Below are 27,251 nucleotides of genomic sequence, written 5' to 3' on the forward strand. Positions count from 1 at the left end.
TAACTGAGTGCAAATCAGATCACAACTGCACCCTAGAAATGCTTGAGAAATCTACTCTTTAAATTCCCCACTAGGTAAAAAGGTAACATCCTAATAGGAAAAAAAAACAACAGTCCAGTCTCAGCTCTTTGGCACTGCCTTGGGCTAGGACCAACAGCATTTGATTCTTTTCATGAAATCTAGAGTTACTTTAAATGAAAGCTTTGGAATGGAAGGTTCTGAAGAACCAATCTAGACTAGGGTATCCAATACTAAACCTGGAATATGCCAGCAGGGAAATGCTGCCTACTTAGCCAGCTGGAAATCTAAAGCTGTGATTTCCAACAAGATTTGGCCAAAACAGCATGTGCACATGGGGGCTTTGCTCTAGCAATGCTGGGACAAAAACCTGTCCCCTGCAAAGCTGAAACTGCCTTCCTTATTCTAGACCTGTAAGTAGACTGTAATACAGCCAGCATGCACCATCACCAAACAGAGGAGACAAAGCACCAGAATCCATTTGTTCCATCTTTATTTACAGGGGAGGAGAAAACAGTACTTAACCTTAAATCACCCCCACCAGACAGAGTGCCTCTGGAAGCCGTCTCACATCTTTGCAGGGCTGCATCCTGCTCTTACCCAAGGGCAAGTATCTGCCTGAACTGGAATGACCCAGTGATCACTACCTACCTCCCTGTAGTGGCCAAACTCATATACTCCCAAACCATTTGCCAAGGGAAAAAGGTGTTACTATGCCCCAAGCACAGGAAAGCAAGAGAATGTTTGCCCTTGGCAGTGTTGACTTGGGCACCTGTTATCTTCACTGCCTTCTTAAATAAAAGCAAGTCCTTGACCTTGGCCAATGGGGTTAGTCCTCGCTGCTTTAACTCTTAAGTGCCAGAGCTGATGGGTAGGAGCCTTAAAGGATCCTAGAACTCCTAACCAACAGGTAGCTCTTGAAGACCAACCACAAGCATTAGATTTGAAGCACAGAATGCCAAGCACAGCTCCAAGCAGAGACAGCTCCCATGGAAACCACCATATCCCATGCCAGGCACCTTATAAAGAGAGCAAAGCTCAAAGCCTCTAACCACCACTCCTGTCTTTGGCCTCAGAGGTCCTCAAAGGCCCCAGCATTGGGGTACTCACCCCTCCTGTACACCAAGGCTTCACAGCTAACTTAGCACAGGGCAGCAGCACTGTCATATTAGTCCTATGCTAAATCCTCTGACATACCAGGGCACTCCAACCCTGATCCTGCTCTACTGTGGATGGAGCTAACAGTTACTTTCAGCAAGCCCTGGGGAGGAAGCTGTAATCACACTGGTTTCGAGATCCAGTGTTGTGGGGACACTGGCAGGTTATGAGCGACAGGTATGTACAAGTTCAGTATTTTCATGGGGCTGAGAAAAGGGAAAGCAGACAAGTCACTTCAATTCACACCTCAACCAAACCAGTTCTGAAACTATCTATTAATGTTCCCAGCTCAGCGACTCCCTTCGGCTTAAACTGGGCCTTTTCTTGTCCCTTTACTCTCTGGTAGTGGTGAAAAGCAAACACAGCCAAAACTGCTGGGAGTGAACAGCAGGGCCGATGCCAATTCTACCACCAAGTTTTGCCCACTCTTAGCAGGGAGAACAGGTATTGGCTACCAAAGGAGGCAGGCAGTAGGGGAGAGCTTGGAGGAAGTCTGACCACCTGGCAAGAATCCCAGTCAAGATACTCAATGGTTTGCCCTGGCAGCCTTAGGTAGAAGCTGTACAGGATTTCAAGGGTTGGAATTACATCAACATTCCCATCTTAGAGGCTTGCTCCTGAGTCTCACCAAAAAAACACTGGCAAAGCTAATCACTTCAGACCCAGGAACGAGCTGGGCTCCATGAACCCAGCTGAACTTTGGCACATAGCACCATGGACTGGCAGGGCTCAGGCATAGTGTTACTTGTACAGAACTTACTGGGAGGGGCTGCTCTGCAGCTTCTAATCCAACTGCTCTCTCCTCCCAGGCAGGCTGGGATCCTTCCTCAGCTATGTTATAAGCAGACTTCACCTCAGCCATTGTATGCCAAAAGTAAGCCCCTTCTATACAGTATGGCAAAACCTGCTACTTCCTTACAGTGGGGCTCTCTTGCCCCTTCTGTTCAGATGGCACAGATACCTCAGAGCTTGCTGATACTTTCACTACTACAGCAGTGCTCCCAGGTGTAGATGAGGTAGGGTCAATTCTTACTGGGACAAGTCATGTCAAACCCCAGAACTGCTATCATGGGGGTGTCTGAGGCTGGGTAGCAACATCATGGAGAGATAAAGTCAGGGGTATCCTGAGGCTGTGGACCACTTGTAAGGAAGAGTCACAGGGAGGGGAAGCCCCCCAGATTTCAGGCAAGGGTCCCCCCACCCTTTGGCCCTGTCCCCAATTCTTTCTGCCAGTCACAACCCAGCCCTTCTCCTGGTCAGGAAGAGCATTTTGGGGCTGTCTGCAAACTACATACAGACCAACATCAAAAGCACAGCAGCATACTCCAGGACAGATCTTACTCCCACCCCCAAGCAGTAGAGTGGCTACTCCTAGACTCCTAAACCCCTTGGTTGCTAGATTTAAAACTTTTGGTGCTTCCCTCCATATCTGCACATAGTAAGCTGCAGATCACCACCCCAGCATCTCCCCATTACCCATCCCCACCACCCTCAGCAATACTAAGTTTGGCAAATCCCTTATGGCAAGTAGTTTTACATTATTATACATTTACACAAAAATAGAGCAATTCTATATGTATAGGTATTTATAGCTGGTCCGCACTGGAGTGGTTATTGAGCAAAGCCAGCAGGAGTCCCACTGGGTGCAGGCTCCTGGATGTCCTGATGCTCCTCTTGTGGCTTTTCCAAACATACAAAATTCAAGGCATTTGTCTCCGTCTGGTTTCTTAAATACATTGTAAGGGGGAATGAATAGACACAGTATGTAGAAAAGCAGAATACTGCCCAATTGCTGTCTACCCCAGCCTGGCCCCCAGGCAGCTGGCGGGGGAGGGGGTCAGTGAGGCCGGCTACTTGACTCCGAAGGCTGCCTCTGACGTGGAGGGGTGTAGCCATTCAGGTAGCCGTTGGTTTGACGTTTGCTGAGTCCTCCATTTAGAATGTCCTGGATGTGCTGTACAATCAGGTTGATGGCCACTGTGAGGAAGAAGCAGAGGGAGATGTCAGCTGTTAGCCTGGTGGGAGGGAGTGAAGCAAGTGCTACCCATATGCATGCACCCCATCCTCTTCCCCAGAAAGCATGAATCATTCAAGCCAGCAGGGTCATGCTGATTCACAGCAGTTGAGGACCTATTCCCCACCAAAGAGTATGTTTTTCCTCGTAAATTTCAGTGTAGAAGCACTTCATTTTGCAGCACTAATGAGATGGGCCCCCTGCTAGCTTGAGTTAGTGGCCATATAGTCCAGCCCACACCTTAAATCAGCAACTTTCCTAGTGACAGGACACATCTAGGAATGGTCCAGAGGAATCCCATCAGTAAGCACTCACCTTCATTATCTGCTCCCCTGGGAATGATCACATCAGCATACTTCTTGGTCTGCAAAGGAGAAGACCATGTTACAGGAGGAAACAGAGGCTGAAAGACCCCCAGCTCTGAGGCATTGTCATAACTCCTGCTCCTTGCCCAGGAGGCTCCAGGACTCTAGCACTGCCCTGTCCAGCATTCTGAACTCCAGTAGGCAAAGATACCCAGGGTTCTCTTCAAATACCACATTTTGGAGTCTTTGATAGCCTAAAGCTCTGCATTAGAAGGCAGAGACTCTGGTCATACTAGCAAGAGCTACAAAAAGCCATTAATAAACAACAAAATTAAAAATTCATTTGATCACATGACTCCAGGAGCTGGTGCTTTAAGGAACCCTTCACTGAATACTCCTCAATGGCCTGCCTCGGGCTGCAAAAGAACGGAAGCTGAGGTGCGGTTTCAGTGCATCTGCACTGCCTGAAGCAGTCCGAAGGAAAACCGTGTAGGGCCCCAGTCTTTGCCTGGTTTCACCTCCCTTCTTTGGCAGGCCAATGGCAACTTCATGTCCAGACCCTGGCCCAGACACTGACCCCGCAGCAGCAACAATCAAACCTGAGCAGTTGGCCAAGAGTTTGACAGCATCATTGGCACTGCTGGGCCTACCCAGAAACAGGCCTGGAAAGCTCCTGGGAGCAGTGACAATAAAGATGACCCTTTCACCTAGTGAAAATATTTCATGCTTTAAATGAAAAGGCTAGCAGTGGGCTCAATGACTGGCATGCTACTATCATGCTCCCAGTACATAATAATAGCTTAGGTGATGAGGCAGAAATAATCAGAAGACTGAAAGGCAAGGTGGGCTCCTCGAGTTGAGTGTTCCCCTAGGCCCACTGATTTGCTAGTTTTGTGGCTGCAGAAAGGATTAGCGCCATCTCCATTACTGGTGCCTGAAATCACTCCACTTCCAATTACAGGAATTCAGAGCTGGCAACCAAGCTTTCCTTCTGCTCAGAAGCCTGGTGCCTTGCCAGCAAGGAAGGGGAAATGCAGGTCCAGTTTTGCTGCACATGACAAAGAATCCACAGCCTCTCCTTCAGCCCTGGCCTTGGGGCTGCCCAAGCAGATGATATGAGCAGGCATTGATTATAGGTGGAGGTGGGAATAGCATCCCATACGTCCCAGCACAGCATGCCTGAAAATCCAGGACAGGCTGTATGCCATTAGGACAGCACATACTTGCTGGCAGGGAGCTCCCTTACTGTTACAGCATGTAGCTGGGACTGGAAATCCCAATCAGAAAGCACTGATCACTGCAACTGATACACTGCCTGCTCCAGCTGGCTCTGGCCCACTGTGAAGCCAAATGAGTCGATGCCTGAAGTCCAGCCTGGCACATCAGGGTGTGTTGGGCTTCAGTGGGAATACAGCTCCTCCAAAGAGTGGTGAAGGATGAGCTCTCAGCATGCTAGTGGGGTTATTATTTCTCTTACTCACTGGCAAGCAGAATTCCTCAAAGGCTGGTTTGACGAAGGTAATGTACTGAGACAAGATCTGCTCAAGGTCTCTGCCTCGCTCACTGATGTCCCGTAGCACTAGAGAAGAAAAAGCAAAAACAAAATCATGCAGTCAGGAGCCAGATTACACAGATCAACATATCCCTGCCCCCTCCACCACTTTCCCCAGAGGCCCACACAGGCCACTGAGCTGGGTGCTGGCTGCATTCACTTCCCCTGGCAGTGGCCTCTTAAGGCCACACCCCAGCCCAGTAAGTTGCTGTTTAATGGGTTGTTTTTGAGAGTGCCTGAAAGCCAAGGGCTGTCTGATATTGCAGGCAGTTTGGGTGCAGTGTTTTGGGCCTGGTTACCCCCCCCCCGCCCCCGCCCAATGTAGCATCAGCCAGCATATTTCAGCTATATCCATGCCATACACCCATGCTACTTCAGTTCTGCTCCCCGCAGCTTGCAGTTTCAGTGCGTCTCTGGGACAAGCTGCAGACACCCCTGCACTACTCTATTCTGAGGATCCTCACAGGCAACTCTGTTGGTGCCTCTCAGCCCTGGCCCTGGGCAGAGACTCCAGAAAGCAGGGGCTGGCACTTAAACACTACCTTTTGCAAAGCAGGCAAGAGTCTGACCAAGGTAGGTTGTATAAAGCAGATACGTCTTAATCCAGAAGTGATCTGCATGCATTCTAACACAGGTCTTCACACTGAAGGGTTGTAAGCTACACTACCCCCTCCCTAGTGAGATGGATTTTGTCACTATATTCTGAACCTACCCCTCTTTTGGGATGTGGCTGGTCAAGAGTTTCATTCAGGAACCATTTTCTCATTCCTCACTGTTTCCTGTTGGGTTTCAGCACAGCCTCCCTCTCACCCCCAACTTTCTCCTCCTGGTGCGGATAAAGTTTGCACTAGTCCCTGCCAGGGGAACCTAACTCCCCAGGGCAGCCTGTCCCTTCCTCCCAAGCAGCAGTTAGACTCCAGCATGTAGATGTGCAAAGCCATTATTTGGGAGCTGGCCTTGGTGCAGCCCCCGAGGCACAGTGCAGACAACACTCTGCCCTTCCCAGCAGGCCTGAAGGAATTTCTGCCCTGGGGTTGCAGGAAGCAGAGCTTGCATTGCCAGTGATTTAGCAACTTTCTCCAAATGCCAGGAGTCAAGCAGAGCCAGGTCACTGTGGGCTCCCCATGAGGCTGGCTAGTGGCCCAGCAAACATCCAGAGCCTTCTGTGCTAGCAGGAGACAGAGCCAGAACAGAACTGGTCTCCGACTGCTTCACTGGAGCTGACCCAGCAGCTCCAATGATCTCTCGCTTTTCCTGTTTGCCCTTGGCTATCAGCTCCAAAGCACGCCCTTTTGCACACAATCCACAGGATTACAGGGAGGAGAGGCTGGCAAACTCAGTTGCAGCTCCCTGCCTGGCCATGGAATGTCCCAGCCCCATCCCAGGCTGCTCTTGCCACCTCTCCCCCATGCCTAGAAAAAGGGGTAAAGCCCCAGCAGGGGTTTTCTAGCAGCAAACAAGTGGGCAAGAAAAGAGGGAAAGTTTGGCTCCCTGGTTTCATATGACACTTGCCAGCCACCCAATGGGGAGAAAGCACATACTGAATTTATAGTCTACATAGCAGGGTTCCCTGGCTCCTTTCAAACACAGTACAATTTAGGAACTACTGCTAGAGCCCAGGACAAGCAAATTCCCCAAGGATACAAATCTTTGTGTTTCATGGCATAAGCAAGCTTGGCCTATAAAAGGACAGAAGGAAAATTTTTCAGGGGGACAATCACCATCCCAAACCCAATATAAACACTATGCTTGTGCCTTTCCTCTCTAGCAGCTGGTACTGGAGTGGCTGGAGAGCAGGACACTGGCAATCCTGCAGCACCAAACAAGGGCACCAGCATGTAGGCTAGGGTGGCAAGAAGTACAATGCCCTTGGGCCACCATGGTTTCAGTCCCACTGTTGTGCGGAGATGTACTGCTCCAAGAACAGGTAAGGAGATTCTGATCCTGCTTTCATGAAGTTCACCCACCCTACACAGGAACGGGGCTTTAACTATTACTACGCTGATATTTACAGTGGCCTATATTATACTGAAGTACAATTCACAGGCAGAAAAACAGGTATGCTGCAGTAACTGGCAGGTGCGTAAAAGAAAGGAGCCCTGGCAAAGATCAGATCCAGGAGCTGGAGCAGGCCCCTGGAAATAGACAGAAAGCCTCCCAATTGACTCCAGTGGGAAGTAATCAGTCCCACAGCAAAGGGAATTTCCTAAAGGGGCTGGCCAGCAATCTGGCAGAAGACCCTCTTTTACCTGAAGAAAAGGAAAACTCGTGGGCCTCACTAACAAAAAACTAAATCTCAAACCTAGTGATCACTACAGCTGTTGGTGCTGCATTCTGGAAGCTGTAGCATCCAATTCCCTTCCAAGGCCACAATTCTGTTCTGCTTATAGAAGTCACAGACAGCTGTTCTTGGGCCTCAAGTGCATGGTACAATCCAGCATTCCAGCCTGACCCCACCAGTACCACCCACCTTTCATTGGGTGCGGTTCATGTGGTCAATGCGGTTCACTGATCTAGTGGTACCTTATGACCTTATCGTTTGGTTCTACACAGCCACGCTTCTCCTTCCCCTTTAGTGACAGGGGCAGGCCTAGATAGTGGACATACGAAAAGATCTGCAAGGGCTGACTGTCAGTTTCCACAATGCCCACTCAAGGTTGGTGGGGGAAGAAATCAGTTCTTCTTTAGAAGGTAAAAGCTGGTCAGGGATGGGGGAAAGAAGAATTGAGTGACTGATCTTATCTATGGTAAGGATGTAAAACATTCATTTGGCCCCACGGGCCTGACTGGGATTGCAGGGCTCTTTGCAGGCCAAACTGGGACTGCCAGGCTTCTGCCCATGGCTATAAGTGCTAGTGTGCCGGCGTCAGCAGCTAGGGAGTTAATGCCATCACTGTTCAACTCCCAAAGCAGGGGTTACATAATTACAGCATCAAGGTGGCCAACAACCAGGGGATGAACACTGCTAATTTTAGTCACCAGTGGCGACCTAAACCACCAAATTCTGGGGCTGCAGTTGCCCCCCCAGGGTGCTGGCCATGCTGCAGCTCCAGGAGAGGCAAGTGGGTGGAGTGGCAGCAGCATTAACTACTTGCCTCCTGGCATCCATGGCAAAAAGCTTTGTGGGCCATATGACCTACCAATGTGGGGCCACATCTGGCCTGTGGGCTACGTTTGATGCATCTGATCTATGAAAAAGCCAAGTCTGAGTGGAGAGAGCTCCAGTGGGCAGTGATAAGGCATGTGTACCTTGCTTTAAGTGCTCAGTCTGCAAAACCCCCTTTCAGATAGGCAAGTGACAAGTCCTATTCCAAATCAGCTCATTCAGTTTCCTCGCTGGGATGAGAGAATGTTATCTTTAGTTGTTACATCAGAAAGAAACTGTTGCTGATTCTTAAAGTCATCCACTCCCTTCCACCGCTGTTGATCTCACTGTTACGCAGTAATGGTAAGTCACGGACTTGCATGCTTCAGAGTACAAGACATTTCACAGAGCAGACAGGCAAATAGTTAAAAACTCTACAAAGCTCTCTGTTGTTGGCTAAGTGCCTGTAACTTTCACCTTTTCTTGGAACTTCCAGTAGGGGCCTCTGCCAAATTGGGCTACTCAGCTGGATGGACAGAAAATCCTGAATTCCTAATATCATGAACAATGGATAAGGGAGATTTGTTCTTCCAGAGGATATTCATACAGTGTTTGTGACCTGCTAATTCTTCCCCAGGCAGTGACTGTACTGTGACCTCGCTCAATGAGTCATGCAGAAGTAGCAGGCTGGGCAGAGAAGACAGAGGGGTATGTTGAAAGCTGCTTTCATCAGCAATGATGACATTACAATAGCTGAAAAGACGGTAATGTTTGCTTGACGACAGCAGCGCTCCTGCAGGTTTTTCAGTAGCAGTAAGAATTGCGTGTCAGACACAGAATGCTCCGTCTCACAGCTCTCTGGGATACGAGTCCTTAAAACGCCAACTCACACAGGGTGTGCCACTCCTAAACATCATTAAGGGAGGTCTAATCCGGGATCTTATCACCTGTCCTCTCTATATCCAGGCACCTTAGCTGAGATTTTTGATATCTAGCCGATTTAGATGCTTTTCCCCAGAAGTCGTCTCTAAGACTTTTTTTCCAAAGCAGCCTAAGAATTTAGACTGCAGTTACTAGCAAACTGGATCTTATGATGTCTCAGCAATCCTGGAATACTCAAGGTCCTTCCCATACAAGGTGAAGAGGTGTTTCCGCAAAGGGTCCAATACAGTGCCTACAGTGGTCAACTTAGGCATTTTTACTAGAGTTGGTTGCAGTGGATGACATCAGATCAGGTCTTGGCTGCAACACTAGTATAGACAGTGAAGTAATGGCTGCAGCAGTTTATAGTTACTTCCTGTTGCTGACATTGAAATGCAACTTGCATTCTGTAATTAATGCTAAGCCAGGGCGCTCTGCCATCCTGTACCTCCCATCACAGGGCTATGCTGCCAGAAAAGGAACCATATTCTGGGGCAATGAAACAGTCTAGATAGAGTTTGTTTCCAGGCTGGCCAAAGTGTTACCCAGGTAGAAAGCTGAAACCAAGACAAGGATCTAGAGGCCCAATACAAGACAAGAGGATGAATTGTATCTTTAGAGAAATTAGAGTTGTTTGCCCTGCATCTCTACCCTGGCAAACAAGCCAGCCTGAGAGTCAGCCTAAATTATTGATGGTGGCTTGCCTGGCCACCTAGCCTAAGGACCAAGTTGGGGGGTGTGCGGCATCAGCGGCACCTGGGGTCCTCCCATGGCAGATCACCGAGCCAGCGGGGCATGGGGTGGGGCGGGGGTGCACCCAAGCAGGCTCCCTGGCAGACCCAGAAGTGCTTCTGGTCCACTTCCAGATTCACTGCCAAGCATACAGGGGGCCCTCTCGTGCTCCTGTGGGATGCTCCATCTGCCCCAGTATCGCAGCGTTCATGAGCTGCACCTGGTACCTTGAGGTATGTAGAAAAAACATTTACAGCTGTGTTTATGGCCAAATCGCTGATTCTCTGAATCAGCGTTGAATCTTCAAATTTGGATTCGGCCAAATCAAATTGGGGACAGCGATCCGAATCACTGCCCCCAGTTTGAGCCAAATCCTAATCTGAATCAAATACGGCCCATTTCGCACACCCCTAGCTCTCAGTAAAATTAGGCCTTGGAAAAGAGGAAATTCCCCTCTGTGAAGAGGCAGCCCCTTTTGTAATGAGGAGCTGCCACAGCAGAACAGCACAGCTAGTCTGGCATCCTGTGACAGGATACTTGAGGCAGTGCAAGTCTTGCACAGTCCAGTACTACTGAGGAGAGAGTGGGGACTTTCCTAGTTGTGCTAGCTGATCAGTTTGACACCCCGAATCATAAAGGCTGCACACCCTGGCTGTTTCTAATGAGGGGTCAGTCCAGATACCCTTTTGTTGACCCCAGGAAGTCCCGTTCTTGTTCGGAACCTGTTTGCTTTTCACATCTCCCAAGGATGAGTTTCCAGATCAGTTGCACACTAAATTAAGCAGCACTTCCCCCACCAGCATGGTGATGTAGGCTCCCATGGGCCTCACCTCTGCGGGAGAGACGGGTGTCTGCATCCGTGTCCACAAACAGCTTCATCCGGAAGAGATCCCGAACCTCTTGGCAGTAGAAGGCCAGGATGCCCTCAAAGAGAACCACGTCAGCCGGGTACACAGTCACCGTCTCCTCCTTCCTGTTGTACAGGAGAGCCCCCAGTCAGAATAACATGTGGACAGGAAGAGCTGTGCTGATGGAGGATACAGAATGCAAAGACTTCTAGGCTCTGTTCCCCACCAGTAGAAACCCTGGGAGAAACAACCTCCCTACCCCCATCTTGACTACGCGTGCTTTATCTCAGTATGGCAAGGCTTTTCTCAAGGAATTCTAAGAGAACATACTCTTTCCTAGAACATGGTGAACGCAGGTAGCAAGAGACCTTCCCCTACCTGCTACCACCACACACACCCAGGCAGTTGTTGCTTTCAACTGCCATAAAGCTAATCCAGGAGGCCTATGAAGTGCATGACCTAGGATCCACCCATTCAGCATTTTACGAAGTGTGCCCTGCTCTGGAGAAGACAGGGGTCCTTCTTGGACCAGCCCCATTCACAGTGCAACCCATTTATGACATGATCACTGGAACTCTCTCACAGGACTGTAAGAAACTGAGGTCCTGTAAGGAACTGGCTAGTGATCATCTCTCTCTCTCTCTCTCTCTCTCACACACACACGGTTGAAGATGAATGGGCAACATATATGGTGGAACTTCTTAGTTTTGGAGTGTCTGACTTTGCCAACTGAGCAAGCTTTTCTAAAACCTTGCTGTTTTTGTATGGAATATATGGTTGCAGAAGCATTTGGGTAATAAAGTCTATGCCAGAGCTGGTAAAATAAAACTGCCTTTTGTACAAATACAGCCTCTTCTGAAGAGAGCCAAGTTTGGGATATTGTGGAGGATGAGAGTGATAAACACAGATCAGGATTGGCATGGCTGTATCCCACGCTCCAGATCAAGAAACAGCATGCTGATAGTGAGGCAGGTTCAACCACCTGACCTGGAATGAGAGACAAAGTCATAGACAGGAATCTGGACAGTCTTCCCCTGTGTGATCTCCTTGAGTGTTTTGATGATCAGCTCGTTGTCAAAGGCATCTGGGGGTCGGAGGGAGAGAGAGACAGAGAGAGACAGAGAGAGAGAGAGAGAGAGAGAGAGAGAAAATGGGGAGATGTTAGAAGCAGTCTGTCAAACCACATCCCCAATTAGCACTGTGCTTCTGTTTAGACAAAGCCCCTGGAAGGTCAGGTCAGAAAGCCCACCTTTGTGCAGTCATACTGCCCAAAGGAAGTATAAACCAGATCTGTCTAGCTGGTGTAGACAGAACTCTGCTGGAGTCAATGGGACTACGTTGTTTTACACCAGCTGCAGATCTGGCCCTAGAAGATCAATATGATCCTTGTACTAGTTGTTTTGAAAGCTAAGACTTTTTTAAAAAAATTGAGTCTCCTCCCAACACCAAGCCCCTAGACTGGAGCTGCCTTTTATTCCTGGTTCTCCCTCCCTCAGCCTCACAGAAAGGGCTCTGTTTGCAAGGCGGCCTGCTGCCTCAGGCAATTGTTCTTTTGGGTGAAACCGTTCTGGAATTTCCCCACCAGCCCATTAGGCTGTTCAAAGAGTCCCTACTGTAGGGACAGGGCATGGGCTCTCTTTGTGTTTAGTCAGTTTGGTCTGTAGAAAGAAGCTGCAACTCCTAGTGCACGATATGGTACCTTCCTAGAGAAGAATTAAGCACCAGGTTGAGCTGCCCTTTCCATGTGCATTCACCTACTTACATGTAGCGGTGCAGTGGAGGGGGTGGGTCTTTAATACCGAGTCTTTAAAAGAAAGAGGAGGTCTTAGCACCAGTCTCCTTCAATGAACCTTTTTTTTTTTTCTTTTCTGTTCTATAGTTGTGCACTCTGCCGAGCACCTGGATCCAGAGATGGCTTCTTTTGTGGGAAGCTGTCTGCACAGTGTGCAGGGCAATCTGGGACCTTTCAAAATGAAGCATTCTATTGAAATGTAAATATTGAGATAGAGGCAGCCAGAAAATTGGGACAAGATAACACAGGGACCAACCCCAAATACTTGGGCATTGTGGTTGCATGCCAGAGCCCTGCATGACTGCATCATTCAGCCCAGGTCATGAGTCCCTGGCATTACCAACAGGTTCTCTGCTGGTGAAGTTTGATGAATGGTCCTGCTTAGCAGAGTGATCATTCCAGACCCACCGGCCCCAGCAATGCCTCCCAAATGCAGTTCCTTAGGGTCAGTCTCCATTCACCTGGGTGGTCAAAGTTGAACTGGCCCTTGAGTGCTTTAGCCTTCTGCTCTGAAGTGAGGACCCGATAGAAGCTGTCTTGGCTCAATATCACCACTTGCTTCTGGCGATGGTCCACCTCATTCTGGCCCAGCAGCTGGACAATCTTGGAGCAGACTGATGACTAAGAGAGAAGCGGCAAGAGGAAGGAAGTCAGGAGAGCATTCCCTTCCCTGTGCCCCAGGCCTGTTCTTCCAGCCAGGTCAGAACTTCCTTACTACTGAGGGTTTACACCACTCCACTGGTCTCTCTCATCCTCCATCTCTAGCAAGTAGCTCTAACAGCTGCCCCTGGCTAATGCTCAGTCCTCCCCCTACCTAAGCAGTAGCATAAAGACAACACAACTTTTAGTCACTTTTGCCGCTATCCTTTAGCGGAAGCAACTAACTAGGCTCTAGATCTGCCTCCTTTTGATGCAGCTTTGAAGCCTGTAAGCAGCAGCAGAGTTTTGCAGTTACACTCAGACTATCTTCTAATGTCTACTTCTTTCCCACAAACCAGATCCTCTCTTCACTAATGGAGATAACACCACTGGCTTATGCTACTGCAGCAAGGGCTGGCAAAAGCAGCAACCTGGCTCTCCTTGGAGAAGGTAGAGGGGGAAGTCTGTGGGGAAGAGGTAATTTGATATCCTAATTGATTAAAGTCTGATAGAAAGCAACTGAATCTGCCATAAATGGGTCTTCATTAGCCAGACAGCACTAAGCCTCTGAGAGAGCTCAGCCGTAGCACAGGGCTGGGAAGGCATATCCTGGTGCCTGTTGACATAGACAAACTAAGGAGCTGTTGAATGAGCAACCTGGTTTCTGCCGACAAAGGCTAGGTGGCTCTGGCTGATGCTGCATGACATTCTGCAAAGTTAGTCTAGCAGAGGCAGCCAGCCCCTTTGACTGGCCCAAGCACAAAGCCATGCAACAAGTTGCAGCAAGGGAAGTTTAGGTTAGATATTAGGAAGAACTCTCATATAAGGAGGGTAGTAGTAAAGCACAGACCAGGTTACCCAGAGAAGTTGTGAAATTTCCATTCTTGGAGGTTTTTAAGACCTGGCTAGATAAAACCTTGGCTGGGGTGATCTAGTTGGAGCTGGGCCTGCTTTGAGCAGGGGGATAGACTAGATCAGCATTTCTCAACCCATGGGTTGCGACCCAAAAGTGGGTTGCAAGAATACATGAAAGGGTCACAGACAAACTTTAAAAATGGATCAACAAACTTTAAAAAGTAGATTCTCCTTTAAAAGGAGAGAAACATGGAAAGCCATTGTTTCTCTCTTGCAAGCTGGCAGAGTTCCAGCTGCAAGAAGGTGTTTGCCCCCCTCCCCCCACTTTCCTGCCCCCCACACTAGGGGGCTGGGGCCTGGGGGTGGGAGACAGCAGGTCAGGAGCGAGGGGCATTGGGTCGGGACTTACTATCGATGTTTACAAATGGATCCTGGTACAAAAAAGGTTGAGAACCACTGGACTAGATGACTTCCTGAGGTCCCTTCCAACCCTAATTTTCATAGACATTAGGGGCTGGAAGGGACCTTGTGAGATCATCAAGTCCAGCCCCACAGCCAGAGGCAGGAAGTCTGCAGGGATCAAATGATCCCAGCAAGATAAACATCCAAACACTTTTTGAATGAGTCCAGAGTAGGTGCTTGCACCACCTCTGGGGGGGGTCTGTTCCAGACCTGGGACACTTGGACTGTCAAGAAGTTTTTCCTTATACTGAGTCTGAATCAGTCTTGTAGAAGTTTGTGGCCATTAGACCTAGTTATCCCTTGGGGTGCCCTGGTGAATGAGTACTCTCCCAGATCCTGATGCATCCCCCTTATATACTTCTAGGCTGCCACCAAGTCCCCCCTGACCCCTCTCTTTGCCAGGCTAAAGAGTTCCATGTCCATCAGCCTATCCTCATAAAGCTTACTCTTTTGGCCTTTGATCATACAGGTGGCTCTCCTCTGGACTCTCTCAAGCTTATCCATTTTCTATGATTCTATGTGGGCACAAGCTGGGGATCAGTTTCAGGGTGTAGGAAGACATTTAGAATAGCTGCCTGAGCTCAGGTGGGTCAGATGGTAGAGGAAGATATTCTAGAGAGGGCCCCAACAGCAGGAAGAACAGGTGCACAGCTGGGGAAACACTCCCCAACCACATCTTTGTGACTGCTACCACCTCCCAGCCTACCATGCTAGGCAACAAGGAGGCAAGCTGTGCTGTGGACAAGTAATACAGTTGAAATCTGTTCTGGGCCCTCTCATGCGTGCCATGAAGCCATCCAGAACTACAAGGGAAAAGCAACTCTGGGGGGTTGAAGGGGGAGGGGCAGCAAGTCTTCTTTCCTTTCTTTGGATACTCTGAAAATTCTGGCCTCCATCTGAACATAGCAGCACCTGGCTGCATCACTGCAATGCTGCTGGCACTAGAACCCAGACCACCATGAATTGTGATGCATTATAGGAAGTGGGTCAGTGTGCACAAAGTTTCACTGGTCTTGGAAGCCCTGAGCTGAACAGATGAGAGAGAGGGCAGTAGTCAGGGCCATTACTCTACCCTTCCCCACACAGCTGCCTCAGACACCTACCTTGGTTTGTTACCTGATGGACCCTTGTCTGTTCCCTGAACAGGCAGCCCAATGTAATCCCCCAGGTTCTGTCTGCTAAGACTTGGCAATCCAGTCATGGAGCAAGTGCTAGAAATGCCACTGGGAGCAGAAACAGTATCTACCTCTCAAAAGGTCTCTGAACTGCAAAGGAGAGGTTTCGCCTTCAGCCCCATAACTGCCTCCCATGGTTATGCTGTGGTTCCTTGCTTCCCCATTCCTGGGGAAGGCAGATGTTCACAGTCAGTGCCCCACAGCTGGATTGCTGGGTTAGGGATGGAGCTGGAGCCAGGGGGGTTTATCAGGGGCTGATGGGAGGCACAGCCAAAGAGTTCAGGCCAACAGGCATAGGAGCCTCCAGCAGAACTAGGAAGTTTGCCAAAAGGGTAATCTGTCTATGGAGTAGATCTGACAGCTCCCTGCCTTTTCCACTATCCAAGTCCTCTTCTGTGATCAGGGCACTATGAGCCAGTGCTGGGAGGGCTCTCCAGCCACATCAGCACCAGAACAGTTCAGGCTGAACTGCTCAAAACTTCCCCAGGGGCAAGCTGCTTTCCCACTTCCAGGCCTTGAACTGCTCACAGGCCCACAGAAGAGCATCCTTCCTCACCAGCCCCTGATCTAAGCACCAGGGTATGGGTCACAGCTCAGATTTTACAGGCACAGCTTTTCTTTGAATGAGGCCTCACTTCTGGATTTCCACAGAGCTCAGCCAGAATGGCAGCATCTGGTAAAAGCTTGGAGTCTGGGGTCTAATGGAAGTTCAGTTCCAGGAAAATCCCCCTGAATGAGAGAAGCTAATGAATAGCAGTGGGTGACAGTGGTAGGTTCATACATGTCCAGCACCCGTAACTTGTGACACAGTAGAGGGGGTTGGGATCCCTTTTTGACCCCTGAAATGATCAACCAACTCCCAAAAGCATGCTATTTGATTTCTGCAAGTCTTACAGTTGCTTATTCACTCAGCATGACTATTGCCCCTCCTCCCCCAACTACAGTCTCTGAAACCGAGCGTGCCCCAAATGCAAGACAGAGCACTTACTGATTCAGCTGCTTCCAAGTCTACTTTCAACTCTGTTTTTACCCACTCCTTGTGCCCTTACCCAGCACATTTCTGTGTTGCACTCTTGCTTATCAAGCCATGTCCCACTGGTTTCATAAACACTCACCACATATCACAGCACTCCTCCACCTTTTCTTCCTGTTCTCACTCTCTCCTACATAGATAGCTGCCTATCAATATTAACATTCCAGCCATGAGAAGAGGCCTCTCAGGGCTTGGCTACGCTCCTACAGACCTGGGCATCAGTTAGCCTCTCCGTCTGGTTAGGACTACAAGATTTCCCATGCTCATTTGTGAGTTAGTTATCCTCCATCACATGCACAGAGTTAGATACTCAACTAGCCCAAATCAGTGAAACTCCACTGAAGTCAGAGACTTCTTACACCAGCCGAGAAGGAACGCTGATCTTATACTTTTGCAAACAGGAAAGAAGTGCCCTGCAGAGTTAAAGTGAAGTTTCCCCTCTGCCCCTACTGATCTCGACTCCATGAAGTGAGAGACCATGGATGCTTTAGCCAGATGGGCCCAGTGGCTAGATAAAGTAATATTTGCCTCATTTCTACTTTACACACCATATTCAGCAAACACCAAACCCATTAGGCTTGGAGGAGATAATAATGAACAAGAGAGGATGGGCAGGGAGTGAAGTATTGATGATCAGCCTGGATGATCATCAGGCTGGAGTCTTTGATGATCAGCCAGACCATGACCCTGGTCTAGGATCAGAGGAACTGTGGGACATGTTGCTAGAGAAGAAGATGGAGACCTTCTAGAATAAAAGGCAAAAAGACTCTCTGCTGGCTCCTACAGCCACCTGGTAATTTAGCAGGCCCAAACAAACTCTCAGGGTTAGGTCTTACCTGTAAATCTTAGCTCCATTCTCATTAGGAAAGCTGGGGGTGGAATGGAAGGACCCATTTCACTCAGACTCTATTATAGTTTGATTCTCCTCTAAGTGATCAGAGCACATGCCAGATCCATCTTCCTTCTAGCAGGCTGCTTCTAAATCAGCTGCCAGAACAGCTGGCTGTTAATACCCATGGGAGAAGCTGCATTGTGGCTTGAGGAGTCAGTTTAAATGTTGTTTAACACATTTTAAGAGTTGTCAGGACTGATGGAAGGAAGGAGATAGTCATAAGGACTCCCTGCTCCCCATGGGGATGGTCTCCCCAAATCCTCAGCAGCACAGTGATTTCATCCAATCCTAAAACACAAGGGTCTCATGGAACCTAGCATATCACATTGCCAAGGCAAAGAATGGTACTTGAAGGGGAAGGTGGTGGTAAGGGGTGGAACTGGGACAGCTCAGAATGAAGTGGGGTGGAACTGGAAGACAATCATTACATGCACAGTTGGACCTCTGAGTGAGTACCAGTGGGAAGGATGGGCAGGGAACATAGTCAAGCTTTACACAGCTTTGGGTTTACGTTCTAGAAGTCAGTGCAAGTGGGACAGCAGTTTTGGGGAAAGGAGTCCCATGACTTTTTTTCCCCATGTAGCTCACTAAAAATCATCCACAATTGGCAACCGAGTAAAGCTTGTTTTCACCTCACTAATGAAAATGCTTTGATCTTTCACTCAACTTGAACAGTAAATGAAACCAGTCACTAACTTCTACACCAGAGTAAGATTTTTTTTTATTTATTTTTTATTTATTTATTTATTTATTTATTTATTTACAGTTGAGCTTACACAGCAGGAAGTGTTAAACCTTCCCAATACTACCTATTCCATCCAATAGAGCTAGGTATTGTACCTTCCTGGAAGAAGATACAACATAGCCTCATAGATTTTACTGACCACCCTTATACTTGTTCACTCTTGTACATCACTACCCCACTTCTCTGTATCTGGAAGCAGGGAAGAGCCTGGGGCTGATGTTCATTAAGGGACTTCTCTAGTTACAGTCTGAATATCTGGTGCAGAGAGGAACAAACTTTCCTCTCTTCAGGCTAGCACCGTATGTTAAGGAGGGAAAACCCTCAGGAAGTGTCTGGTAGAAAGCTGAAATGGCTCTCTCCGTCATGCCTTCTCTGCAAAGCAGCTTCTGACAACCACAAACAGATGGTGGCCTAGTGGGAAAACTTCAGTTACTGGTTTGAAAGGAAGGCAGACCAGAAATGCACAGGTCAAATTCCCCACCATAATGGGAACAGAAACTCCTCTAACTTTGGAATGCATCTCCTCCAAAACAGATGATGCAAATCCCCAGTACCACACACACTCTTAAGAACAAGAGACATGAAAAATCCATTAATGATATGGAACAGGTAGCAACTGTAGTCAAGTGGAAAAGCCTGTCATTAGCAATCACATTGGTCAGTCAAAAGCGGAAGAAACTGACAAACTTCAAAGGATTTAACCAAACTAGGTGAAGGGGCAGCACAATGGAGGAGGAAAGTCAATGTTAATAGATGCACCATAATGCATATTAGAGCTACCCACATGGGCTACTTAGACATGCAGCTGGGTTCTAGATTAACTGTAATCACTACAGAAAGAAAACAGGTGTCATTTTAGACAAAGTGAAACAACTGTCCAAAGTAGAATATTAGACCAGTAAAGCCTGAGATACAGGACTGCCATTAAGAAGGGAATGTGGTCCAGAGCAGCGTTTCTCAACCTATGGGTCGCAAGAATATAATGAAAGGGTAGCGAACAAACTTTTAAAATGAATCAAACTTTAAAAATCAATTCTCTTTTAAAGGAGTAAAACACGAGAAACTGGCTTTTCCCTTGCAGGCTAGCAGAGTTCCAGTCTGTGAGGGGCTGCTTGGGGCCCCCCATGCCTCACACTCTGGAGGGCTGGGGTTTGGGGGCAGCAGGTCAGGAGTGAGGGGCACTGGGTTGGGGGACTGGCCACTGATGTTTACAAATGGGTCCTGGTAAAAAAAAAGGTTGAGAACCACTGGTTTAGAGCAACGGTTCTCAACCTTTTTCATACCAGGACCCATTTGCCAAGATCAATGGCTTATCCCGACCCACACCTCCCTGGCCCTGCTGTGCCCAACCCACAGCCCCCTGCCCCCCTGCCCTGCCGAAGGGGACTACCAGCTGCCCCCATCCTGCTCGGGTTGGAGCGCAGCGGCTCTGGCTCATGCAGGTGGTAGTGGAGCAAGTCTGGCCAGGCATGGGCTGGAGGGAGGAGAGGCCTATGGCACACCCACCCTGGGCTGGGGCTCCTGCAACCCACCAGACAGCCTGGTCTCAGCCTCTCTAGCCCTCCCCGCCAATCCCCAGCAGCATTGCCAGGACAACCTGCCCCCACCAGCATGGGCACCAGCTCTAGCTTTGCCAGCCTAGCCACACAGCTCCCCCCCCACCCCTCTGAAATATTATTGTGCCCCACTTTTGGGTCATAACCCACATGTTGAGAAACACTGATCTAGAGGTCAGGACCTGGACTGAGATTCAGGAGACCTGGGTTGTATTCCTATCTCTGCCACTGATTTATCACACACAAGGGTACATCACTTTCCTTTCCTGTGCGTTTAGACTGCAGTCTCTTGGAGGTGGGGGCAGGGTAGAAAGAGGGTCCCTAGTCTCAGCTGGGGATTCTATACCTCAACACAGTAACTCCTCTGCATAAATTTAAGTCAGTGTTACACCCACGCCTGGTTCAGTTCTTGTCATCTTATCTCAAAAAGGAAACAGCAAAAAGGGGGAATGGTTCAGGCAGGGCTCGGAAAAAACCCACCCACAAGATGAACTGAAGAGACTAAGCAAGAAGAGCCTTCCCCTCCTCCACAGTCCAGTGTTCATTTCAAGTGGCATATACAGGCATACCAGTCTGTAGCCCTTCACGGGTACAAAGCAAACCTCTGTAGTATGAACTGAGTGAAACCAATGCAGTGGTTTCTTCCTAAGTCTACAGGCAGGCAGTGCCAGCATCTCTCCTGCTGCTCAGTACTTCTTCACACTGAAGCAGGCTGAAAACCAACCAGGTTTTGTTGTACTAACCATAAAATTAACTGGATCCTGGGAAATGTTATTCTCTAGACTTTGGGAAAACAGCATCCTTAAGTGCTAGAGCTGGTCAATGAGGAAGCCCTACCCCAATACACGTGCACACTGTTCTTTAATGGAACACTTCGCTTCCAGCAGGGAAGAAATATTACTTCTGAGCAGTCCTCACTACATTATTCATACCATTTGATACCCAATATGCACAGATGGAACACAGGAGAGAAATGGCAATAAGAAAGGGATACAAAACTGAAAGGGAAAAGAGAAAGTAGAAACTGGAGACAACTCAGGAAAACCTATCACGTTGTAACTAATCAAGAATGTGAAATCAAGGGCAGGTGGAATAGTTCTCATTCCATTAATTTCATCTCCCCCCATCAATTCATCATACAGTCAATTCATACTTTCAGGATATTTGGCGAGCTCTATAGGTGGTAAGGCATTATTCAGAAGATATTACCAGTCATACTGGTAGAATTAGTCTTGGAAACAGATTTCATAGTTCTCCCTCTAACTAAATCAGCCTTCCTTATAAGCTGTATTTTAAGGCAGGTATTTATTGTCAGTCAGTTTTCTATTTAAATGAAGTGCCACGTACACAACTGCTTTGCTGCTTTAAATTGCAGGGACCCAAGGCACTTTCCATCCAGGCTAGTGTATAACAGTAAATTTTCTCCCCCTGCCACCCTAAGATCAGCAACTATTGTCAACTCTAGAATAAGATGCCTTTGGGTGAAGTTTCTGTCTAGCTTTGGGAAGCGGGAGGCCATTTATCCTATTAATTAGGGATGAGTATTACCACTAGGGATGCATCTGCTGTGTCATAGTATGCAACTTGCAGAGCCAGAGGTAGAAGATGCATAATGTTTGGGACTGCAGGAATTAAAGACCCATCTCCTCAGGCTCCGATAATCCCAGTTGAGGGAATTATGAAGGGGAAGCTATTAAGATGCCTACCCAATCCAGGTGCAGATAAAGGAGGGCCCTGCTGCATGGAGAATTGATGGAGCAATACTACAGGGGAGATGCAATCTTCTTGGCCTTGAATGACTCAAGTATAGTTAGTGGGTGAAGGCCTCCATTGCTTGCACTACAGGCAGGCTGACCCCTGTGAGAGTCTACAAATGCCTCCAAATATGAGGATCTTGGCTACACAATTTATGGGCTTTCCCCCTAGCTTGATCCTTTGGCTAGGGGTAAGTAAGACTGGGGGTATCAACTCCAACACCTCCAGGTTTGGGGCTTGCATGCAGGATGCCTGTCATGGATCTGGGAAGTATCTGAAGCCCCAGAATGATGAGTCTGGAAGGTAGGCTACTTGCTGGTGGTAGTGCCACACAGATGTGAACGACTGAGCTCTGCTCAGTTGAAATTTGGAACTTAATTCAGAACTGATTTGGCCCTGGAAACAATATTTTAATAAAAATTAAAAGCAGAAGAATTAAAACTGCCTATATAGTAGGCAAGTATTCAATCCCAGCCCCTCTTCAAGGGATGTTTTCTGGGGGGTGGGAAGGGAAGGGGGGGGGAAGGGGGAAGAGGTGATAGACAACTTTTGTTTGCTTAGGGGCTCTCCTTATTTAGGTCCTTGCTGGGGAAAGGAAAGGGGAGAAATGCATCCTTGCTTCAACTCTCAGCAGAGAGCAGGACCTGCCCCTGTCCTTGCTGCTTCAGTCAGACTGAACAAAGGTGCTTTGTAGATATGGTTTCACGTGATGTATTCTGAAGCTACCGGTCCCTATCCAACATAAAACCCTAACGGGAGAAAGGCAATAGTGACTTCAGATGCATTCCATCTCTTACCAACAAACATGAAGAGAGCTGCTGTGGTCACAGCGACAAGTCAACCCTTCCCTCCCTGTCTCAGAGCTCCTTGGAAAAAGATCTATCAGCCCCTGTTCTACTGCAGCAAGGCAAGAGGCCACACTGCAGACATGATGGTATTACAGCTGGCCTACGGCTCCTTCACCTTGTTGGAAAAGCAAGCAGCAAAAGCCCATATCTCCACTCAGAACCTCTCCAATGCAGTCTCAGAGCTCCCTTTCCTCCCCATAAGCAATGGGTCCCTCAAGCATGCAAGGAAGCCACTCTTCCCTGATTAGGCTAGTTCAGTGTCAGCAGCTAGAACTGTGCAGTTGTGCTTTATATAACAGCTAAGCAGGATTCTGCACTCCAGAAAACAAAACTCTTGGGAGCCTTGCCCCAGCTCCCCAAACAGCCAACCACTCTCCAGCCCAGGAGCCCACTGTAGCCAGCTGCCTAGCTCCCCAGGGAGCTACATGTTCTGGGAACACTGGAACCACATCAGCCACCAGACAAGCTTCTGAAGAGCCTTGGAACACACTGGGGCTTGTCTGGTGGGCTGCCAAGAAACCTGGGGGGTGGTATGGAGGACCTGGGCTAGGAAGCTTGATGAGCTGAAAGGAAACCATGCAGACCAGGTTCCATTAGATATCTCCTGTGCTCTGTGAGAGCTTGATCAAAATTGACACTCACAAAACACTTGGCGAATCAGTTGTTCCAATGGGGGAAAAAAAAAAAAAATCACTGGTACCTGCCTGACTGCCTGCAGCTTATACCCACTTTACATAGGTATTTGGGACTTATCTGCTGATTTAGACCTCCTAGAACTAACTCCTCAGCCTCTACTAGTCAGGAAAGCAGTCCTGGAGATAGCATAGGGGGAGTCTCTGTGGTCCCTTTTTGTGACTTAGCACTGATAAGGAGGTATCCCTGGTAAGCGAAAGCCCATAGTGAAAGCTTTCCTCATAACACCCAGACAGCAAACTGTAGCCTAATGAGGGAAACTCCACACAGAATTCAGAAGCCACAAAGCCCTCCCCTTGCTGGCGTTTAAGGAATACAGAAGCATAATATCATCCTGGATAAAAGTACATTGCTGTGTAACAGGGGCTGACATGACAGCCCCTCACAGTGTTTAAAACTGTCTGGCCTTTGGAGCCTACAGGCTCAGGTCTGTAGATCAGGTCACAGGTAACCTTTTAAAGCAGCTTGGCCCTAAGGCAAGCCAACGTTTGTGACCCAGTTGCTGTCGATTCCCCTGCTGCTGTGGGCCAAATAAAATGTCAGTAGACTGGATCCAGCCCGGGTGCCATAGGTTGCCTACCCCTGTCCTATTAAGCCACTTGCCAGAGGTTGAAAACACCTCTGCCCATGGGTGTTAAAGTCTACCCATATTAAAGTCTAGACATGGGCCACAGCACTAAGTTAGGTGCTTGGCAGCTGCAGGTGATTCTTTCTTGTTTTAAAGCAGCCCACTTTCTACATTTGAACACTATAGTTTAAATTTGTGCCTCAGTTTACCCATAAGATGGGGAAGATTCTAACCTACCCCTTGGGAATAAGGCAGCTGTGACAAACTATTGTCTATAAAGGTATTGCACAAGGTATGCACAACCCTGGGGCAGCTACAGACCAAGATGCCCCTAGAACCACAGTTTATTAGGATAGCTGATCCTTGGCAACAGTATTTCTAAGCAGTGGCACCTCCGAGTAGTGCTCAGAAAAGGCTGCTGAGATCCAGTTGGGCAAGTTGCAGGTAGAAGGCCAAGATGAAGATAAATGACTCATCAGATTTTGTGGGTCTCAAACTGAAGGTCTATCCTTAACAACTACTTTACTAACCTTCCCTAAAATCCTCATGCCACCATATGCCTAGTAGGCTGGGGGGAGGGAGGGGTGCAGAGGTACCCTTGATTTGGGGAAAGAGCAGGAGTCAGCAGAGAGATCTTTAGCTTGGGAAGGAGCTTTTTTGCAAGCCTGCCAAGAAGTTGTAGGACCAGTACTGGAAATCCCCTGGATGAGCAAGAAAGAAAAGGCCATTCAGTCATCAGCTCCAGTGAAACTGCCAGCAAGGAAGGCAGAGTCCTCATTTCAGGCAAGCCACAAGATAGTCATGCATTTTGGTCAGCCTCATGGCTCCATTTAGCAGCTTGTGTTACCAAGGCATGGAATATGCCCTCTTCTGAAGGTACCCTGGAGGTTGGCAGCAGTGGAATCTGCCTGCTGCAGGCAGAAGCCCACATCACTCAGCAGAGGTGCTTTAGCTCTGCCAGCAGAAAAAGTGGGTTCTGCTACCATAGGGGAGCTTTGAACAGGAATGCACTCAAATGAATGGAGTTCTGCTGGCAAAACCCTGAAGCATAGACTAGGCTATAGGTTGGATTCAGACAGACAATGGGAGAGGCTCTGTACCCAGCGAGCTCCAACTGACGGGGTTTTACTGAACAGTGATCGACTTAATGAAGGGACTAGTACGCCACAATACCATTCACCATATTAGTACTGCTCCCTTGAATCCCTAATTATGGGGGATCTGCCTAGGCCCTCCTCCTCACCAATTACCAGTTAGGCTATGAACAAGTTCAGAATCAGTCCCGGAGGCTTGTAAATTACTCAGAGATCACATTCTCCACAGAATCAGTCCAAGCTACAATCTGCCTAAGATGTTAGCAAAGCACTTCTCCCCCTCAGGCCTGCAGGTGTAAAGAGCTGCAAACAGTGCTCCTTGTCCACCGTCTACCTCAGCAGGTTCGCCTACAGGGACAAGGGAACCAACAAGTACATCTCCACAGCTCAGACTCAACAAAGGCAATGGGAAGGATTTCTTATTTTTTATGGGACCTTTGAAAGGCAAACATCCCCTGTTATCTTCACGCTGGTGCCTGGCCAAAGGGGTGTGTTGCAACAACAAATCACAATTGGCACTTCAGAAAGTTACGTGGATTCGCAGCTTTGGAATGGGGAAAATATCTTGTTTTCTCCTCTAAATTCTCTCTCCATCTAACCAGAGACCAGGGCCAGTACACATATATGCCCCCAAGCCACTCAAGAGCCAGAATTCTAGCCATCAGGCAGGAGTGAGAGTTTATTTTGACTGCAGGGGTCCATCTCTCCTTTTCCACCCACCCCGTGCACGCAGAAAGCTAAGTGCGGTGCAAACCATTAATGACCTTCTGCATTCTTTGCTTTTCCAATGCAGACAATAGCACAGCAGCCTACCCTTATAGCAGAGTACCACCAAGAACAGGGATCCTGCCAGGAACAAGAGGGGGAAAATCCCTGCTACTGTTTCTGACTACAAACCCTGCCTCAACTCTGCAACCAACTGTGTTCTGACCACTGCACTGCAATCTAACAAATTATACACCAGCTTTAGATACTAGATGCACTGAGCACAAAGAGCTTCTTTCTGCCACTTCTAATGCAGCAGGCTAATTTGGCCAGGATCTTCTACAGTCCTTTCCTACAAAATTTTGCAATAATCTAATCGGCTCCTTTAATGAGTGGCATTGTACAGTGTGTTTTAGCTGACAGCAAATGACTACAGAGGGAAACCAAGGAAAGCCAGCTACTCCATCTCCCCATCCATAAAATGCTGTTCCCTATGTTTCCCAAGGCAGCCCACTGCTGCTCAGCATTTTCAGGTGCAAGTTAGGATGCTGTGGCATACTGGACTGTAATAATCACTGCCTTTCCCTAGTGGGTCCCAAACAGAGCCTCCAAGACAACAGTTAGCAATGCCAGACTCAATTTTACTGAAACAGCCATATGGAAACAGATCCACACATGAAAGCTCAAACAAGCCCAGGATACCCGAGTCCCCTGCAAGTGCGCTGCAGAAAGTTCCAGTGTGATTCCAAGATACAGATTTCCACCCACTCTCTCTACCTCCTATTTTTCCCTTGCAGAAAGAGGAGGCATCTAAAAGTGAACAGGACAGCTAGCAACCCCCACAAATACTACAACACAGGGATGCAGTGCAAATGTAAGTCATCTTTAGAATGACTGTAAAGCCCCATTCTTCCACTCTTAGTGAGGAAGATATTGGGTGCTCTCTTACTCAAGCACACTTGGTATCCCCAACACACTATAAATGGATGGCATGTGCTCGTAGGAACACCCTCAGCCTTGCTCTGACCAGAAATGGATGAGTTATAGGCTTTTTCCATGGATAACCAGGAACAGCATGCCCAGGTCTCCTCTCCCAAAGTAAAAAAACATTGGCTACCCCAAAGGGAAAGGCACAAGCCCTGAATGTGGTTTGGCTTTACCCCTGCAGTCTCCTAGTAATTTGAACAAGACCCCCATAAATCTCAGCCTAAGGACTCTCTAAGGCTTGGCTGCTCCCAGAGTTTCCCTCCTCCAAGATTGTCAAGGGCCATTTCTACCCTCCTTTATATCCAGGGTGGAGTAAAGTCTGCCGCCACCATGAGTCAGCAACTCACTGCAGAGCTCATCACCCGCTGCTACCCCTCCAGAGCGCTTCAGTGGAGACCCCTCTCCCAGACCCCAACACTGCCTAAAACTACACCTGGCTCTGCTCCTGGGGGCTGAATTAGAGACCAGGAACCACGTGTGTGCCTCCCCCGCTCCTCCTCGTGCTCTGGGTTTGGCTCCTTCGTCTGTTAATCCAAGGCTGTCACACCACGGGGGAGAGCGAGCTGCCAGGGATGTGCATCTGGAAGGGACCGCAGCTGCCAGGCGTCTCCAGGGGTCCTGCAGGGCGCGGAGCCACCACCCGCCCCCTCAGCACTGTGCGCGAGACGGCGGCGGCGGCCCGGACACGGCATCAGTCACACACAGGCCGGGCAGCGCGGAGAGCGGCTGCCCACAAGCCCGGCTGCAGCCGCCCCGGGGGTGGGGGGCTGGCACCCCGCGCCCCGCTGGGGGAGGCCCCACGGGAGGGATCCGCAGGCG

At 48.7% G+C, this 27,251-nt stretch overlaps 1 protein-coding gene across 2 annotated transcripts in view; it reads right to left on the bottom strand.

Annotated features, from left to right (window-relative positions):
- Positions 1-500: 500 nt before the first annotated feature.
- UCK2 (uridine-cytidine kinase 2) overlaps positions 501-27,251 on the bottom strand; it is a 30,556-nt gene continuing 3,805 nt past the window's right edge. Inside the window, exons 1-7 of one of the 2 annotated variants that reach the window (XM_006017720.2) lie at positions 26,780-26,806; positions 12,887-13,046; positions 11,621-11,717; positions 10,616-10,758; positions 4,977-5,074; positions 3,506-3,554; positions 501-3,153 (exon numbers count right to left, since the gene is read on the bottom strand). In XM_006017720.2, the coding sequence (XP_006017782.1) occupies positions 3,014-3,153; positions 3,506-3,554; positions 4,977-5,074; positions 10,616-10,758; positions 11,621-11,717; positions 12,887-13,046; positions 26,780-26,791 (699 nt within the window). In that variant the 5' untranslated portion in view covers positions 26,792-26,806 and the 3' untranslated portion in view covers positions 501-3,013. Of the gene's footprint in view, positions 3,154-3,505; positions 3,555-4,976; positions 5,075-10,615; positions 10,759-11,620; positions 11,718-12,886; positions 13,047-26,779; positions 26,807-27,251 lie in introns of those variants that run through there. The other variant, XM_025196753.1, reaches the window with a different exon arrangement.

Source organism: Alligator sinensis, unplaced genomic scaffold (assembly GCF_000455745.1).
Source record: "Alligator sinensis unplaced genomic scaffold, ASM45574v1 scaffold31_1, whole genome shotgun sequence".
Classification (NCBI taxonomy): Eukaryota; Metazoa; Chordata; order Crocodylia; family Alligatoridae; genus Alligator; species Alligator sinensis.